Genomic DNA, 19094 nt, shown 5'->3' with positions numbered 1-19094 from the left:
GACTTATTGGATAGATCACCTATGGCCACAGAAACATAACACAGTGGTTACGGCTGTTGAAGGAACGGTTTGGTAAGCATGGTCGTTTGTCGCTTTGCCCGCCATGCCAGAGTACCCGCCTGCTTCATTCATTTGGCTATCAAGACATTCATGCGTATCACCTTCCTACTGCAACTGGAATCGCCATACACGCATCTAAGGTAAGAGCCTCTGTACGAATGTCTACCCTTCTGAACTTCTGACGCTATGAAAAAAGACGATAATCTATGCTCGGACTAACGTCCAAGGATTTGCTGATACCCTTTCATGATTATCACATATCTCTTTAGCAATTTTACAGCTTGATACACAGTCATGACATGCTTTATTCCCGCTGCCGATCAACCCTTGACTCGCATCGTGCAATATCGGCTTGGCCGCCGATCTGTAGGAAGCGTTGCGATCTCATCTCTTGGAGATGAGGTGACTGCACTCATATAGACCTCCGCTTGCAGGATCATCGAGTGCTGTCAAGGGAAGGCGTCAAGACTTTCCGATGGCGGAGGAAAGTGTATCATCCATGTCTTCGATTTTTACCTCTCTTATTCTGGTTTGACAGTTCCACATGCATGAGATCCACAATGGGATCCTGGGAGGATGTCAAATGATAGCGTCGTCCAGATAAGTCACTTCAGTTATCGTATATCTACAACTTTCATTCGAACTTCTTTGTGAGTGTGTCTATTTCGAAGACCGTACTAAACGCCGCTCCGTACTCGTGCACTTTCATACGTGTATGAGGATACCCCGATTCCGAACTCATGAAGCCCGAATTTCCTTGTCCCAAATCCGTCAATATATCCGGTGCTCGTTATGTTCTACTGTTTCACGACCTTACCGGTGCTGCACCATGCAGTCGAATTGATCAATGCGACCTGATGTCGTCCAGGTGTCATTCCTCGAGCTGGTGCGCCTTCTCGGAGTTGACTCGTCCTTCTGCGGAGGCCTGCTCGTACCTGGGAAAAGCTTTCCGGGTCCTAACACCCCTTCCGACCCTTTTTATCCATGACACATGGGGCAAAACTCGGGACCTCGCAGGGAACACGGTTCTCCCGCAATGATTTGAGTTCCATTCAATAATTTCTCGCTGTGAAAGGGCATGATGAAATTTTCAAACATGTATCAGGAACAGGACGGAGATAGGGTTGGCGCTCAGCGAAGGTCTTCTTCTACCGCTTTCCAAGCCGCAGTGAGTCACCGAATTGCCACAACGCTTTGTGACTGAAGATGCCGCGATACCAAAGCTGTATCAACAAACATAAAGGCGAGCAGTTGTCAATTCTTGTCCTCGAATCTCTATGCAGCAGGCTTACGAAGTTCAAAGGCATCTCGAATGGTACAGCTCTGATTCCTTAGGCAAAACACTCAAAATATGGGCGTCAAAGGACTAACAATGCACATGACGTATCGATGATCCGGACGTCGGTGGGTCTCAAAATTATGTGAGAATTCTGCGAGGCAAGGCACCAAGATCCGCGACGCGTCAGCTTCTAGTATCTGCGGCCATCTTTATAAGTTATGAACAGCCGCGGCAGTGCCACACTGCTTATGGTTAGTCCCTACAGCACTCGAGGAATACTTGGCCAGGTTTGTTGTTGCAGCCTGGGGAATGATCATTTACTGATTCATCTGGGCTGTGCTCGTCCCTGTGCTCCCATCGCGGTCGACACAAGGTTCCTTGCCGGGTCCGTATTCGGCAGTGAACTCACCAGTCAGAGAGCGACGATCGATGTGAGTGTCGCACGCTGTCCTCAACGAGACACGGCGATAGTCACTTTTGCGCGCGAGCGTGAGCTGACCAGTTCACGACAGCCGTCATTTTATGCAATCCATCCGCTGAGGTGTTAGAAGCCATCTATGTGCACTATAGCCTGCCTGTCTCACTTGTAGGTAAGTAATAACCTGAAATGATTTCAAGGATCACGGCTTTGTTTCAGAATTAATTGCCTCAGCACGGCCATCATGTCCACTGTATTCCTCGGCTCTACGACCCCGCCATGGAAGTGATGATCCTTTCCCATTTGTTCCGCATCTCAAACGGTCGTAGAGAGCCTTTAGTCAATTTATGGGGATCATCCTTCGCAAGAGCCGAGCCTGATGACTCTCACTCAAGCTCTGGACAGACTTGACTCACCGCACCGTGCAATGTTTTGTGTTCTCCGTGCTTAGGAAATCCCAGGACCTGACATACTAGAGCTTGCGTTACGTAGACGGGCAGCAGTTGCGCATATAAAGGTAGTCTGAACTGTTCTCATTTCTCTCAGACCTCTCTCCTTCATAACTTTTATCTATCCTTTGACATGCAACGTCTCCAACGGTTCGTCCTTGCGAGCTTGTCGATCTCTAGTGTCTTTGCTTTGTCGGTGCAAGGTCCAACTGCCCCTCTACAAATTGTCAACAAGCAATTGGCCCCCGATGGCTTCCAGCGCGAGTAGGTCACTCTTTATGATGCCTACGCGACTGCAGTACTCAGAATTTGTTCTTCTAGCACCGTGCTCGCGAATGGTGAATACCCAGGGCCTCTGATCAAGGCTAACAAGGTATGATACGTTCTAAGCGGTGCGGAATAATATTTATCGACTCTGTCAATGCAGGGCGACCATTTCCAAATCAACGTGACCAACTCACTCACCGATACCAATATGGACACGGCTACCTCTATCGTGAGTGTAGACAAGACAGGCCCGTCTGAGGTTGGACCGCTGACTTTTTTTCTCTTGAGATAGCACTGGCACGGCTTATTTCAACACGGTACTAATTGGGCCGATGGACCCTCCTTCGTTAATCAGTGTCCCATTGTACCCGGAAACTCGTTTGTGTATAGCTTTGATGCACCGGGGCAGGCTGGGACGTGGTGGTACCACTCTCACCTCTCTGCCCAGTACTGCGACGGCCTGAGAGGCCCCCTTGTCATCTATGATCCGAACGATCCGCACGCCGGTCTCTATGATGTGGACGATGGTCTGTTATAGCTTTCTAGATTGAATCTCGCGGTCTGAATTGTTCTTTCAGAAAACACTGTGATCACACTTGGGGACTGGTGCGGTGTCTCTCAAGTCTCTTTGCCCATTTTGGGTCTCTGAAAAGAACTCTCCCAGGTATCATTATCTATCAACTAACCCTCCTGCGAGTGGTCCACCGTGCGTACCTTGATTTCTCACTACTCGTGTATTTGATCATATTGCTTTTACATTATTTTAGAGCCCCAAGTTCCATTTTGATCAACGGTCTGGGTCGCTATATCTCGGGTCCAGCCGATGAGACTGCACCATTGGCTGTTGTTGGCGTGGAACAGGGTAAACGGTAAGCTGTGTCCCGATCATCGAGCCTTCGTAAACTGATGTGAGTTGCAGCTATCGCTTCCGGCTTGTGTCTATCTCTTGCGACTCTGGTGTCGATTTTTCGATTGATCAACATAATCTAACCATCATCGAGGCTGATGGCAGCAATACCGAGCCGTTAGTCGTTGACTCAGTGACAATTCTCGCAGGTGTGTTGCGTCCATCATGTGATTCAACTTCTGCTCAATTCTTACCTCTCTAGGTCAACGCTACTCTGTTGTTGTGAGTCATTCGCTTGAGACGTTCATATCGCATTAGGAAGCCGACCCGAATATGCTATCCAGGTTACCGCTGATCAGGCTGTCGACAACTATTGTAATTCCTTTGTTTTTGTTGTGGTCCACCCCTCTGACCTGCTGAACAGGGATTCGCGCGCAGCCCGGGACAACCAATATTCAAGGATTCGACAACGGGCGTAACTCTGCCATCCTTCGTTACAGCGGTGCCGCTGCTTCAGACCCTACTACAGCACTTACCACCTCTACGTCTCCTATGGTAGAGACAAACCTCCATGTGAGTGAATCTATCATATGATTTTGACACATAATGAATTGTGGATTTACTTCAGGCTCTTGAAAATCCCTCCGCTGTATGTTTCACTTGTCTGTTCAGTTTCTGGAGGTCTGACGTTATACTTACTACCTTGTGAAGCCTGGTAATCCCACCCCAGGAGGTGCCGATATCAACTATACTCTTGATGTTGCCTTCGTACGCTCTATACCCTAGTGCTTATTCAGATATTCGCCTGATATTTCTATTTTTCCACAGGTCAATGGACTATTCGAGATCAATGGAACAAGCTTTACGCCCCCCACTGTCCCCGTTCTACTTCAAATTCTCAGCGGAGCAAAGTCGGCTTCTGATCTTCTCCCCAAGGGGAGCATATACGCCCTCGAGCCCAACAAGTCTGTGGAGCTCCTGATCCCTGGTGGTGTTCTTGGTGGCCCGGTAAGCATACTGTTTCAGGCCGTTATTTCTCGCCCTCTTACGAGAATTCGTTTCTCCAGCATCCCATTCATTTACATGGTGTAAGTATCATATATCGAAGTTGACGGCCTACGCTGAGATCGACGAAAACAGCACTCGTTCTCGGTCGTGCGCAGTGCCGGGAGTACTTCCTACAACTTTGACAACCCCGTCCGCCGTGACGTCGTCAGTATCGGAACGGAAAGCACTGACCAGACGACCATCCGCTTTTTCACTGATAATCCAGGACCCTGGTTCATCCATTGGTGAGTCTCGATTTGTGCTTACAATTACACAATTTGACATTGCACAGCCACATTGACTGGCATCTCACTGCGTGAGTAGCTCATTTGTCGGTTCATACGTTTACATCCACGTTTACTGACACATTGATTTGTAGTGGATTTGCCGCTGTCATGGCCGAGGATGTCGCAGAGACGCCGCTTATCGATCCAACGCCTGGTGAGTACAACTATTTAACTCTCTTCTGTGTCTTAATCTGGCTTTGGTAGACTCTTGGAATGCTCTCTGTCCCGCCTACAATGCTGCGAGCCCTAAGGTCAAGGTAGCAACGGCTCCCAAGAAGCTGAAGTCCCCTTGAGATATTTTCGATCATGCTTCAACGATTCAAGCTTAGGGTTTCCAAGCCATATTTTTAGCATTTATGCATATTTGGGATATCTGCTGTTTCTTCATCGTCTATCTGCCACTCTCCTCGCTATCTTCCCATCCTGTGTCCTCGCTATCCTGATGCAATCACTCTCATATGTTTAAGTTGTGTTGCTATACTTAATAGACTGGTGGCATCCTCAGCCATCTGAAGCTACCCAATCTATTGCGGAGGTTGAATGCAACGAGTTGCAGACACATAACGTGCTCGAGAGCGCTTGCTAATAAGCGAGATGTCTACCCTCTCGACCCCAAGAAGCCCGTCGAGCTTAGATCTCCTAGTGGTGGGCCAATGAACTGAAGAACCGCGCTCGCCGCGACACCATCAAGGACGACTAGTGACATCATACCTATACATCATTATTACTGTTAAGAACGATGTCCATCTCGTTCACATTATTACTTTTAGTCGACGACGACGTAAAGACGTCGGCACCCGATGCCAATGAATCAATCAACAAAGATAGTCGTGATGTCGTCATATGAGGTTCCTTCAAATCCGTAAATCTCCAAACGAAAAAAGCCGCTAAGGTAGCGTAGCTCACCTTGCGAATCTGCTCCAAATCATCTCTAAAGCCGTCCGCAACTGACCCCATCCAAAATTTGCGGAATCGTTCTTTCAGCACACCCTCGCGATGATCATTAGTTGAGTCTTCTACAGAGGGTAGGAATGATGGTATTGGGGCGGGCGGAGGTGAGGGGGAGGGTGATCGTCGCGGCTCTTGTGCGACGCGAGTGGATCGGGCCTGTGTCGCAGGCGCAACCCGTGGAATCGCTGCAGCAGCCTCGGGTTCGGATTCTGAATCGGATGAAGACGAGGACGAAGATGATTCCTCCGACGAAGACTCATGGGCTGGTGGAGGTTTTACTGGGACACGTTTTTTTATGGTCACTTTTGGTGCCCCCTCGTCTGATGAAGAGTCGGAAGAGTCGGATGACGAAGACGACGACGAAGATGACGCTAAACGCCTCTTGCGTTTCCTATTGCGTTTCCGAGCGGGTGCTGGCTTTTCTGGAGCCATGTCTGTCGATATTAAGCACGACTGTCAAACTGAAGCCATGTCTATCAAGGTCAAGCATCACGTGACTGAGATCACTTTTCTGTGAGATTTTGAACAGATTTTGAATAGCTTTTCCGTCTACAACATCCGCGAGATCAACGACGTTTTCTTCGCATTGGGGAAGCGAACTCATCGAGAAATAAGAGATAGATCTGTAGGAAAAGATACGTGATGAATACGAGGGTGGTTGGCATCTTAGGTGGGAGCATCTAGATTCTATCTAATCTGCATCCTTTCTCGTAGACCGCCATCTGTCGCACCGCAATAAATAACCACTTATTATGCAGGTGGAGGCCAGTTGGGTCGTATGCTCGCAGCATCCGCATCTTTGCTCAATATCGACGTCGTCATTCTCGATGTTGGGGATAGCAGCCCTGCGAAACAAATCCTCGCCCGTGCCTCATCCGACCATGCGCACGTTGACGGCTCGTTCACGGACCCAGAAAAAATACAGGAGTTGGCGTCAAAAGTGGATGTCCTGACGGTGGAAATAGAGCACGTCAATGCAGACGTGCTCGAGGAGGTGCAGAAGTCGCGTAATGTCGAGGTTCATCCCAGTCCTTCGACTATCCGCATCATCCAGGACAAATATCGTCAGAAAGAGCACCTCCAAGCTCACGGATCCCCCGTCGCTCAATCAATTTCGGTCGAATCCCAAATAGAGTCTGTTCACTCAGCGGCAAAATCCCTTGGCCTTCCCTTGATGTTAAAGAGCAAGACCTTGGCGTACGATGGTCGCGGCAACTTCGTTCTTCGTGAGCTATCACAGGCGCAGGAGGCGATCACCTTCCTCGGCGACCGACCACTCTACGCCGAAAAATGGGTACCTTTTGTGAAGGAGCTTGCCGTCATGGTGGTACGGGCTGTTTCTGGCGATGTTCAATCGTACCCTGTTGTCGAGACAGTTCACAAGGACAACGTCTGCCATCTTGTCTTTGCTCCCCTTCGCAGTCGGGACGCAAACCTTTCCTTGCGTGCTCGTACCGTTGCAGAGAATGCTGTCAGGTCACTGAGCGGAGCGGGCGTCTTTGGTGTTGAGATGTTCCTCCTAGACGATGGTAGGAGGTTGACCTAGTATATTATGATCTGACCTCTCAACTCTCATCAGGGGAATTGATCGTCAACGAGATCGCTCCCAGACCACACAATTCTGGGCATTATACAATCGAGGCATGCGAGACTTCCCAATATGAGAACCACCTCCGCAGCATCCTGTCCCTTCCGTTAGGATCAACCGCCCTCAAGGTCCCTTCGGCAGCTATGCTCAATCTTCTGGGCGCGTCCTCATCGATGTCAGAACTCACCTCCTTCGCTGCCCAAGCCCTCACTATCCCGGGTGCGAGTGTCCATCTATACGGCAAATCCGAATGCCGAAAAGGGCGGAAGATGGGCCACATCACCATCGTCGCAAATTCGGATGCGCAATTGCGTGAACGCCTGCGCCCACTTCTCGAACAGCTTCCAGGCGGGAGCTCTGCCGCTGAACTCGAGCGCTATGCGCCCGTCGTGCCCGAGCCAGGATCGGGCTTCGCGCACAAGCACCCGCTTGTCGGGATCATCATGGGCTCTGACTCGGACCTCCCTGTGATGCTTCCCGCCGCGCGCATTCTCGACAAATTCGGTGTGCCGTACGAGTTGACGATCGTTTCCGCACACCGGACTCCAGACCGACTGGTGGAATACTCACGCTCTGCGGCGGCGCGGGGGCTGCGGACTATCGTAACCGGCGCGGGTGGAGCGGCGCATCTACCTGGGATGGTAGCAGCAATGACGGCACTCCCTGTGATCGGAGTTCCTGTCAAGGGCAGCTCACTGGACGGCGTGGATTCGCTGCATAGCATAGTGCAGATGCCTGTACGTACTTGCTCGTGTTGATTTGAGACAATTTCTGACCCTCCTTTCCAGAGAGGTATACCTGTTGCAACCGTAGCCATCAATAATGGCACAAATGCTGGTTTGCTTGCCGTTCGCATCTTGTCCGCGGGAATCCCACACCTCGTGAATGACATGGAGAAATATCTATTGTCGTTGGAGAAGGAGGTATTAGGAAAGGTGGACACCCTGGAAACCGTGGGTTGGGAAAGATATGAGGTCAGGAGAAGCTAGTCGACTGTTGCTGGTGTCATTTTGTAGAATTACCAAGCCGTAGTTCACGCCGAATTCCTGTAGCTATAGCGCACTCCAGGCTGCCCAATACATTAGATAAATCATAAAGGCAGGAATAGTGACTACAGTATGAACTGCTATTGAGCGAGATTGCTACCTCTGCTTAAACATATTCTGAATAACTTGGCCCCTGATCCACTCCCCGACTTTGCAGTCTTCCTGTCTTGCCATGGACCGCCAAATGAGCGATCGGCTTGTGAGCTCATCCCAACTTGAAAGCCCATTTTCAGAGAGCGTCATCGAAATGCGCCACAAAGCCTCCACTGCCGACCCCCAAGCTTCTGAAGATTCTAAGGTGGACTGTTCATGTAATGCGTAAGAGGAGAAGGGCGCTAGCGTCGACGAGTTGTTGGCAGACGACGGAGTAAGGGTTGAAAAAGCGATATCGTGCTCAAGTCGGTCTAACCAAACCAAGGACTTCGATAGCAGTCTAGGAAGGTTGGGGACGGAAGGACCAGGTAGCATGCTAAGTCGCAGGATAACTTGCGTCGCTAGGCGGAGCATGAAGGGAGAAGGTGTTTCTGGAACGGAAGCGATAGTTAGCGGGACACTACCACAACAAGATAGTCTTCTAACCATGCTTGGCCATTGACAACTCCAGGCATCTGGCAATGGCCGCTCGCCACTGGCCGTTGGTTGAAGACTCGATTTTTTGTGGATCTACGACCTTGAGAATATTGTCTAGAATCTTCATCCAAGGTGTGCCATCATCGCCTTGAAGAGATTCTAACGTCATCTCCATCCAAGATAAGAGGGATGATTTCAGAATAAGAGACGTCGTCATGCGCCTTTTGCAGGTCAGATTGCTCAGAACCTGCATTTAGAAAATTAGTTTCGACGCGCATCACCAGGGCAAGCCATCTGACCTCCAATATGCCATTCCTCAAAACGCGATCTTTCCTTCCGCTTTGCCAAATGCTGGCCAGAAGGTCCCAAGTATGTCTGCGACTAAAGATTCTCCATTCCGCATCGCCTGCACCATACATGGCATCTGACAGGAATTTCAATATCCAACCTCGCTCCCTCTTCCAATCATCGGAGCTACTGTAGAGCATGTTATACAACATCGGCACATCGGTGACGTCGAGTCCGGGCCGCTGCATGAGGAAGTGTGCTGTCAAGGGGTAGATAAAATTCGCAGGATAGAAGACGCCACGGAGGGAGTGGGCCAAGAAAAGGGTAGTGTACGATGGGAGGCGGGGGGGTGCTTGATCGTCAGTTGTACCATAAACGGTATTTTTAAGAAGACCCAAGATATAATTTACGTGTTGCTTTTCTTGCATATCTGCTACCTGAAGGTTTCATGTTCAAAATATTCAAAAATGATCCCCGTTCAAGATTCCCGAAACACCTACCTCTAATGACTTCGCGATCGAAGCAACTTGCAACAGAGACATATCCCGAGTCGGTTCATCCTTGGAAGATAATGATCGGATGAGAAGACTGATTGCATTCGTCCGGAATAGCTGGACCCATCCAAGTGCAGACGAAGGCTGACAGTCTGCGACCATCTGGGCACACAGCAAAATGACGAAAACAGGGTCATAAAGTTGAGCATCGACTGCCTGGAAGTCCGTTCCGTCCTGGTTATCCCTCATATGTCTCCACGAAGGATAGGCCATGCAAGTTCGAAACACATGGTTCGAGTCGAGACTCTCTAGTGCTTCGCATGCGTTTGTAGACACTGTTCCAGGTGAAGCTGACCAATTGCTGAGCAAGGCCGCAACAGACGTCTTTCGGGTCTCCTCAAACAACCGCAAGACGGACAAAATCTGTCTATCAGAAGGGGATAACGTTCCTCCATAGATCTGCGCAAGTGGTTGGATATGGCTGGGTTGGCAGGTGTTTGTGGGGTGCTGGTTGAATAGTGCATGGAGAAGGCGGACTATGACATCACGCGTAGGTGTATTGGCGGCTGTGTGTCTGTAAAAATTTGGGTGCTGAGTTATGCCTTGCAGGTGTCGGTTCACAAGAAGTGGCTATGCACAGGAATCAGAATTTCTATAAGACTGAGAATGACATGCCTCTTACCTTCAACTTAGCAATAGACACAAGATCGAGAGCAAATTTAACGGCAACCGGATCTGACAAGTGATCCTGTATCACTGCGGTCACAATAGGATCCACAAGATGGGCTTTGATAGTTGAGACCCCTGCTGCGAGGGTCGCTGTTTAAGACATTTCGGTTAACTGAAACGTACCTTCTCAGATTGTAGAAAGGTACTTGCATAGATGATGAATGACTTCAGCGCCCCCTGTCGAGTCGCTTGCAAAATAACGCGAAGCCCAGCTCAAGCCGTGATCAACGAACAAGGCCGCATGTTCTTGGAAATCTTCGGGTATCGCATGAAGCAGTTTTCGCACAATAATCAAAGCGTCAGCCGTTATTGTGTCCAACGGTAAAGCTTGCAGCTCTTGCTGCATGATTCCTAGGAAAACCGAACGATGCACAGGATAACGGTGAACCAAGATTGAAACACAAGCGGCGCTTATGTTACGATGGCGAGAAGACTGCCCGACATCGAAAGCGCTTTTTGTCAAATTTGTGAAGTGTTGAACCCATATTTCCCCTCCTTGTTCGACAAAGGTTTCCTGCGCTTGTATGGCTGAATCCAGAAATGCGTAGATGACTGGCGCAATATGTTCATTGAGACGAAGAATTGATGCTTCTTGGGAAAGATGGCGACCGCAAACTTTTCGGACAGCAGGACTAGTGTACAGAAGTCCTATTATTATTTGGACTGTGTAGTCTGTCCACTTGTCGTGGAAAACCAAGGATGTCGCATCAATATCCTCAATTAGAGCCTCTGATCGCCGGAACCAGCGCGATCTGGACTGTTGAACAACGTCGGACAAGGATGGCATTTCAGCGAAGCCAAACTCCAGAGGTAGGCCGTCAATCCCTAACGGAAGACCAGTGTTGACCGCCAAGAGGATGACTTTATGAAGCGCGACCGACTGAGGGAAGAAACGGTCCAGACCCAGTAGTTGAGGCAAACGGGAATGAAGATGTAAACTGATGTCGGACGATGCCAACGAACTCCGCTCGAAGGAAACGAGAACGATGTTCAGAAGGCTTATTGAAACACTGTCCAAAGTGCTGTCTGTGTCCTTGATGAGTTCGTCAAATAGTGTCAATAGATGCTCTTGATCGAAATACTGAATCCAAGGGATGGCATGAACAGCCTGTCTCTCATGTTTTGGTAAAATGATACTTCAATGGTGGGCTTGAGCTCACCTGGCTGCGTGTATCAGATCCCAAAAGTGCCTTTGTGATATCAGCCCATTGCGAAGCAAATACAGAAATCAACCGTCGGTCTTCAAGGTTAGCAAAATCGACCGAGTCTTTCAAAAACTTGTCCAAGCCTGCAAGGCGTCAGCGGATCCTACAGCAGCTCCGATACAAACACACACCTTCTTGTACGGCCTCATCAAGTGTTAAAGACACGCAAATCTCCTTTACAGCACCCAAACCGAACACATACTCTTTCAGACGCGTCATCTCGCCTTCAGAGAACCTTGACCTCGCTTGCCGCATAATGGCTGCGCCTAGGAGCAAGATGTCTCGCTGGAATGAATACGAGGTCTGCGTAGCTAGCATCCTGTGGCCGATGAGGTTGAAAGCGACCTTAGCTTGTGATAGGACATGACTTCCCGAGAAGATCGTGTCGACTAATGCAGCTCGACATGCCCCGTCGGAAAGTCGATCTTGTCCGCATTGAAGGAAAAGCCAATCAAACGACAAGCTGGAAACATTGATCTCAGCTGGCTTTTCTTGGAAGGGAAAACGACACACTCACACAGATTCAAAATTTCCTACCTCCGCAAGTGACACGTCCCACAGCAAATTCTGGCGAGGATCAAGGTGAGTTATGAAAGATCCGATGGCTGGCTTGTAAAGGCGTTCAATGGCGACTAGCAAGCGCCTGACATCGCTGGTTTGCAAGGAGCATTCGACAAGGCGCAACCAATCAACAAGCTCGTAGGCAGATACTTGACGCGACGACTTTGAAGCAGCTGAAACATCGTGAGTAAGATTCGAGGTGGATGCCCTACAAAACGCACGGATCGGCAACTGCTCTACTTGCTCCAGAAACTCTTCTACAGCAGGATTTCCATTTTCTTCCATCTGAACGGAGACGGGCGAGTCTGCGATGCTGCGCAAACAGACCCGTAAAATAGATATCTCTCGGAGAACCGCCTGCTTAAGGACAGGGAATTTTACAGGCAAATGTTCGACGAATGGAAGGAATGTTATTCTATCGACCAGTGAATTGACAACCCGAATGTCCTGTTGCTTGCCTGAGATCTTGAGCACGAGTTTTCGGATGAAAGTAACGACAGCCAACACGTCCGAGGGGGCAAGAAGACCACCGGTGACTTTGCGAGCGAATTGTTCTACCACCGTCATGATCAACGGACTTGGTCGAGCGTCTGGCGATTGGGAGTCCCGCCCTAGTTCAGCGCCAGAAGGTGGTACAAGAGCTTCTAGGTCCTCGAGATATCGGTAGGGTGTCTTCATACAGCGCTGCACGCACTCATCCAGAAAAGCAATCACTGTCTGCCTCTCGTCGGTAAGAGCGGCACCATCGGGAGCCTCGGCGCCGGGAGAGCGTTTCAAGAAAGGCAACGAAGCGAGCCAAAAGTGTACTTCATCTGGATCGTGTTTGAAGAGTATGCTCTCAGATAAAACGTGAGATACAAGCGTCTCGATGGCGTCTCGGATAGCCGTAGACTCTGTTGCAGTGTAATTGTTTAATAAGACGTAGAGGTGTGTGTGGGAGCCTACGAATACATGAGACTCGTGAGTGTGCGATACATAGCAGTCGATCAAATTTGCTCACCAGTCTTGCCGGACCATGCAAATTGTTCGCTCTCCTGCAGCAGCCGTAAAACATGCAATTGCCGCAATGTCGATAAACCAGCAATAGAGTCTAGCGAATCTCGCTCCGGGAGAACAGTGTCAGATATATAGAGCAGTAACTTTCCAACGTCGAACCGTGCCTCGGCGACCAGAGAAGGGAGACATTGGTGATACAGCCAAAGCAGCCTAGTCGAACTTTCCGCTAACAAAGCCGCCTGGGTATCGTTCTGCGTGGCAGCGCTATAGCCAGACTTTTGCTGCGAGAATGCAACGATGACCTGTAGGTCAGGAACCCGACGGCGAACCTCCCGCTCGATCTCCTGGCGTCGTCTACTCCATTGACCCACATCTTCATCTTCCTCTAGCACTGCTTGAACCTTGCTGAAAAATGTCAACACGGTTTTGTACTTCGTCAAGCACTTTGCAATGGCAAGTGCCGTATAGTGCTGCACAAGAGGCGACGCTGACTGCAGCCCGCGCGAAAAATGTGCCTTCGTGTTCACTGATGGTAACACATTTTCAATTACCACTGAAAGCGGTGGTGGCGTTGGCTGGTACAATGAGCTGTTTGGGAGCAGAAAACAAGCTTCGGGGACCGGAAGCGACAAGACTGTGGCAAAAAATGAGATATTTGCTATCCACTTCGACGACAGACGCGGCTCAAGGGTGAGCGCCGCCGCCGACCAGTACCTGCAATCGCCGTCAAACTCGTTTCTTGCACCTTGGTAGAAGACATACCTAGCGACAAGCTCAGGACAGGCGGATAAAATCCTGTGCGCGAGCTCCTGTTGGCGAGCATCGTCGTTTGCTCGAAGCGTGCGCAATAGATTACCGAGGATCTTGTTGTACACTCGACCGCTCCTCGGATACGCGTCTCCAGCGTCCGTTTCTGTGGTTCGTTCGTCGTCGTCCGTTTCTCGCGGATACCAACCACGATCTCGGAAACAGACTCCAATTCCAGGCCGAGTGCAGATAGCGAGTAAAAAGTGGTGAATAAGGTCGGCAGGTACCTGGTCATCGTCAGGTCCTTCCGGTAAGGAACGGTCATATAGTTTGATGATCTGATAGCTATTCATACGCTGTACTAAAGAGAGTGTTTGTAAAAAGCATACCTGAGAGAGGCACGCCTCGTTGAACAGACTAACTTTTAGCGTCCTTTTGATTTTGTGGTCTGACCAGATACCAGCCCAACACACTTCCAGCACCTTTTGCACGACTAAGTACGGATCTTGGATAAGACCTTTAAACATGGACAAGAAGACTTCACGCCGCTGCTCAAGAAAAAGAGTTTTGACAGAGCTTGAGACGGTAGTATCCACGAAGGAAAGGATAAAATTGATGTAGAGCGTTCGGATGTCTTAAAAATCAAGCTGTGAGCTACCGAACCTTCGATACTGGTTGAACGACTTACCTGGTCGCGACACTACATCGACAGACTGGCTAGTTTTTCCCTTCCGCCTCATGAAGAAAAGTCGCGGCAATGACTGCATAAAGGTTTAGAGAACACAGAATGGCTATGATAAAACAACGGACCTTCGTTTCCCATGCAAACGCTTCAAACAAGGCTTTCCGTTCTTTCCCACTCGCGAACGAAGTCATAGCGTTGAGGACCTTGAGGGCTGCCATGATAAGGTCGTTATGCGATCCGCTCAAGTACGAGTTGAGGTGACGCATCCATTGTGGTGAGAGCAGGGCTTTGAGAATGGGGTACCCAAAGGCATGATAAGTGTAGTGAGAGGAGAGGACGGTCAAGAGGGACGATATGACGGAAAGAACGAGAGCTAAAAATGAAAATTGACGCTGAGACCGTTGTTAGCCTGCGGGGAGGAAGATTGGCGGAATTTGTACCTGATTTGCCCCCTCCCATAACGCAAACAGCTCTTGCGCACTCGGATCCGCTTCCATCCACTCTCTCGCCAAGACTGCGCGCGCATCCTGGGGCGATATCGTTCCTTCATTCGTCTTGACGGTGAATTGGTTCCGCAATGCGGTCAAAGCTAAATGACCGTGAGCATGGACAGAGAGATGTGTGAACCAAGATGTACCTTCTGTGAGACCGTCTTGATGTTGACTGCGTAAGCTCGCCCTGATTTGCCCGACGTTGGCAAAAGTATGAGGCGCTCTCGAGTCTGCGTCGAGCTTGACGCGTTTCCTTGGAGGTTCGCCCCTCCGAGGTGGAACGGCGGGCATCTTTTGCCTGCCAAGTCCAAGCTGTGTCCCGGTTTGGAAGGCGTCCATTTGCGCTCCCACGGATCGCGTGATTACTCTACTATAACCAAAAATACTGCGTGCACCGCAGGGGTTTTCCCGGGATAAACCATGGATAAAACTCTGGATATTGATAAATTTTTTGTTCGAGCTTGTCTGCGGAAATTACTGAAACAAAAACTTAAATTTTATCCAAGATTTTATCCTAGGATAAAACTGTAACATAACTTTCAGTCCAAGCTCAGACATTTTGTTTAGGTTTGTTCTATAGTAAAACAGTGGATAATCTTTAACTCTTATGTCACAGGACTTTTGTCACACACAATAAGATGCAAATGATGCCACCCAAAATCAGTGAATGCCATGGTCATTGCAATTATCAAGACTGTACAAGGGCTAGCTTAAAGTAAAATTTATGATAATAGCTCTTAGCCTTTAAAAAAGAGTGTATAGTTGGAGTGTTCAATTTGACAGTCAAGTATGCATGTTTGGCAACCTGTACTAATTATGAGGATCTCTAATAGTCTATTGAAGATGACAACAATGGTCTAACAATATGGCATTGGACTGCATCACAGAAAAGCTCCATATTAAATTAACCATAGTTAAGCATAAATATAGCTATATTCTTACCAATTACCATTAAGGATTTTTAGCTTACCCCCCTCTAATCTTGAAATTATAAAATCTAATTAGAGCTAATTAAAGCTAATTAATAATTAGGATTTTTGGAAAAATATCAACCAACCTAGTTTTATGGTTTCCCTACTATTATATCTCTAATCATAAAGTATGTATAGAGCTTACTAATCAAGCTAAAGTCATACCTTATTATAAACTTGCCTATTACCAGAATTGAACCAATAACCTCATGCCTGCATACCCTGGACTAGTGCTCTAAACTACTAAGCCACAAGGTCTAAATTATTTACCTGGTAACCTAAATATATTGATATGAATAAGGCAATCTCAATATTTCTGATTTTCTTACATATTTATCTCTTATCTATTCTATATATAAAAGGTCAATAAATGCCCTAAAAATCAGGGCTGATACTTGAATTTAGGCACTAGACAATGATATAGTAAACTAATAAAAAATAAAAAATACTGTAAAAATAAGATTGTAGCATCTACACAATTTAGATTTGAAATGTGTAAAATTGTAATTGGATTGTAGATTCCATTGGGACTATAGTTGTATAGACAATATTACCTTTACTTGCAGATTTGATTATAAAGTTGATTATGGATAATATATTCTAATTAGCTCAGATTAGTATTTTAAATAATTAGATCTAATTATAAGGAGGTTTTTCCAAATGACTATTGGACACTATTAGAGGCTGTGACAATCTGCAACGACTGTCTAATACTACAACACTAGACTGTCAAAGGCCACAACAACCTACAATAGCTGTCTGATATTATGATGCCAGACTGTTAGAGGCAAAAATAGCTAAATAGTGATAGGTTGATCTATTAGACTTATGAACAATTATCAAGCCACTAGGCTTATCATGTGTACTTGATGCACTAAAAGGGGTTCCCTGAGCTAATAGTGATGGCCCAATAGATAAAGACTATTGTGTGCCTTTGGGCTTATACTAGGAAGTCTTGATTACTGTCAATCCAATCTTTGAATAAGTGGAGAAGATGTTGATTGATGACAGGACAATGTTTGTCAGGTACTAGCAGGTCTTCTCTAATGCAACAGATGACTTCCGAGGGATTCCAACAGATGACTTGGTAAGCGGTGAGTCCTTGATAGGTTGCAGGCAGAAGAGAATGATAAGAGTGTTGAGACAAATCCAGTGCTTTGTCAGACTAGGTATGGTTCTATGGATCTGGCAGAGTTTGCAATTATCAGGAAAACCACCTCCTTGTATTAGCTCTAGATTATATCTAATAGTGTCTAAAAGTATCTAAAAGTATTAATAGCATCTAAAAGTATCTAATTTCCTAATTGGGAGCAACACATTGTGAGCATTAGATTGGTTTATAATTTTATAATATTAGCACTAATTCCATACCAAGAAGTCTTTAATTAGCAGTAGGAAATAGTAAGTACTACTGCTCTATCAGTGAGAAGGTAAATATGTGGCACATTCTATACTGTTTTAGCATATTACTCTCCTTTATATATGCCTGTACCATTATCTTGTAGCTATTTTGCTAACTTTCTAGCTGCCTTTACAAGGAACATGGAAAGAAAGGAATGTGCATTGATGCCTTTAGCCACTTTGTTGGTAGCTTGGCAGCTGCCACAAGAGGCTATGAAGACCTAGGTACCTTGTCCTTGCACACAAGATCATTGAAGTTGTCATTGTTAGCCAATGCCTGCTACTGGTTGTCAGGACACAACATGCAGGCTGGGCTAAGGGATATGCTACATGCAGCCTTGTAGACCTTGTTTATTAGTGCAGTGGTTAATACTGTCTTGTATAGCACATAATCATCACCACTATTAATATTACAATTCTCAGTGCCATTTACACCGTCCATTGCCTTGTTATATAGAAGATGCTCAAACTTGGTGTTTTTCTCTAGCTATTGGGCTGTGGAAAAGGCAGTCATGTTGGTATATAATGCCAGAATGATATATTTGCCTGCTATACAGAAAATATGTGCACCAAGCATATTAAGATCATTTCTAATAATATTGTGCTTATTTATACATAGGCATGCCATACATATACCCTTGTTCCCACTATTTACCTCACTAGTGGCCATTTGGAAAACCCTTTTCTCTTATTGGATCTGAATTATTGATAATCATTAATAATACTAATTTGGGATAATTATGGCTAATTATTCATAATCATGTTCTTAATCAAATTTGCAAATTAAGGTAGCATTGTCTATACTAGTAGAGTCCCATTGAATATTACACTCAATCATAGTTTTACACATTCTAAATCCAAATTGTGTAAGTGCCACAATTTGTTTTTACCCTATATAAAGTGTATTATTTATTTTCTATTATTTTATTATCTTCTTAACTAGTGTTTAAACTAAATCCTGAAAGACCTAACTTTTTGGGTATTTATTGACTTATATTATGTCTACTTATTTTGATTACCAAGTTTATATATTAGACCTTATGGCTTAGTGGCTTAGAGCATCTGTTCTGGGTGCTTGTATATATGAGGTTATTGGTTCAACTCTAGCAAAAGGCAAATTTGTTATAAGGTATATTCTGTGTTTAGGTATTTAACTAGTGCTTTAATAGACATGACTCTATAAAAAGGCTATGAGAACTGTGATTATTGATTTATTATTATTATTCTGAAATTTCAAGTTATAACCAATCCTAAGAATTCTTAATTTAGGAAAATTATATCTAATTAGAACAGGTTTAGAGGGGGGGTAAGCTAAAAATGTCTAATTCTAATCTTTTATAATTTAGTATAGCAAAGCATCAATTATAGCTAATTAGAGCTTAATACAAGGGGGTGGTTTTCCAAATGATACATAGGCTGAAGGGGCCAGATGCCAGATGCAGTGCAGAGATTGAGATATATACAAAGTGAGTGAGCTGATCTTCTAAGAAGCTTTGCTCTCCTATATATAATACAGGCTATTTAGGGCTGGATGGACATATGGTCTATGCTTCTGAATGCTAAGTAATCCATAGTCATAGTTTGTATCCTGTAGCTCTTCGATGTAACCATATATAGTAAGTATATCAAATGTTTGTCTGCAGTAATATCAAATTGGAACTCAATTATGACCAACATTAGTAAGCCATATATGAAAGGGAGAAGGATAAGTTATAAT

At 46.6% G+C, this 19094-nt stretch overlaps 4 protein-coding genes across 4 annotated transcripts; 2 read left to right on the top strand and 2 right to left on the bottom strand.

Annotated features, from left to right (window-relative positions):
* Positions 1–2339: 2339 nt before the first annotated feature.
* Positions 2340–4947, top strand: lcc4 (laccase; the record flags this gene model as incomplete). Its single annotated transcript, XM_009546005.1, has 19 exons — positions 2340–2470; positions 2528–2579; positions 2634–2702; positions 2766–3000; positions 3052–3079; positions 3138–3179; positions 3241–3342; positions 3393–3529; positions 3583–3602; positions 3665–3695; positions 3745–3893; positions 3949–3969; positions 4032–4088; positions 4149–4328; positions 4388–4408; positions 4461–4612; positions 4660–4683; positions 4747–4808; positions 4859–4947. 19 exons carry the CDS (start codon positions 2340–2342, stop codon positions 4945–4947), a joined length of 1602 nt encoding a protein of 533 aa, XP_009544300.1.
* A 418-nt stretch (positions 4948–5365) lies between these two features.
* On the bottom strand, positions 5366–6037 carry HETIRDRAFT_314580 (uncharacterized protein; the record flags this gene model as incomplete). The annotated part of the gene is made up of 2 exons (XM_009546004.1): positions 5366–5506; positions 5561–6037. 2 exons carry the CDS (start codon positions 6035–6037, stop codon positions 5366–5368), a joined length of 618 nt encoding a protein of 205 aa, XP_009544299.1.
* A 346-nt stretch (positions 6038–6383) lies between these two features.
* HETIRDRAFT_313681 (uncharacterized protein) lies at positions 6384–8182 on the top strand (the record flags this gene model as incomplete). Its single annotated transcript, XM_009546003.1, has 3 exons — positions 6384–7134; positions 7185–7930; positions 7982–8182. 3 exons carry the CDS (start codon positions 6384–6386, stop codon positions 8180–8182), a joined length of 1698 nt encoding a protein of 565 aa, XP_009544298.1.
* HETIRDRAFT_433391 (uncharacterized protein) lies at positions 7326–15344 on the bottom strand (the record flags this gene model as incomplete). Its single annotated transcript, XM_009546002.1, has 18 exons — positions 7326–7930; positions 7982–8763; positions 8819–9056; positions 9109–9534; positions 9598–10221; positions 10274–10410; positions 10522–11428; positions 11481–11608; positions 11657–11988; positions 12043–12259; positions 12308–13027; positions 13087–13796; positions 13845–14167; positions 14219–14463; positions 14518–14590; positions 14640–14906; positions 14955–15103; positions 15152–15344. 17 exons carry the CDS (start codon positions 15342–15344, stop codon positions 8336–8338), a joined length of 6117 nt encoding a protein of 2038 aa, XP_009544297.1. The 3' UTR covers positions 7326–7930; positions 7982–8335.
* Positions 15345–19094: the final 3750 nt, after the last annotated feature.

This window comes from Heterobasidion irregulare (assembly GCF_000320585.1).
Source record: "Heterobasidion irregulare TC 32-1 unplaced genomic scaffold scaffold_03, whole genome shotgun sequence".
NCBI classification, from domain to species: Eukaryota; Fungi; Basidiomycota; class Agaricomycetes; order Russulales; family Bondarzewiaceae; genus Heterobasidion; species Heterobasidion irregulare.
This window is presented reverse-complemented; position numbering and strand designations above follow the sequence as displayed.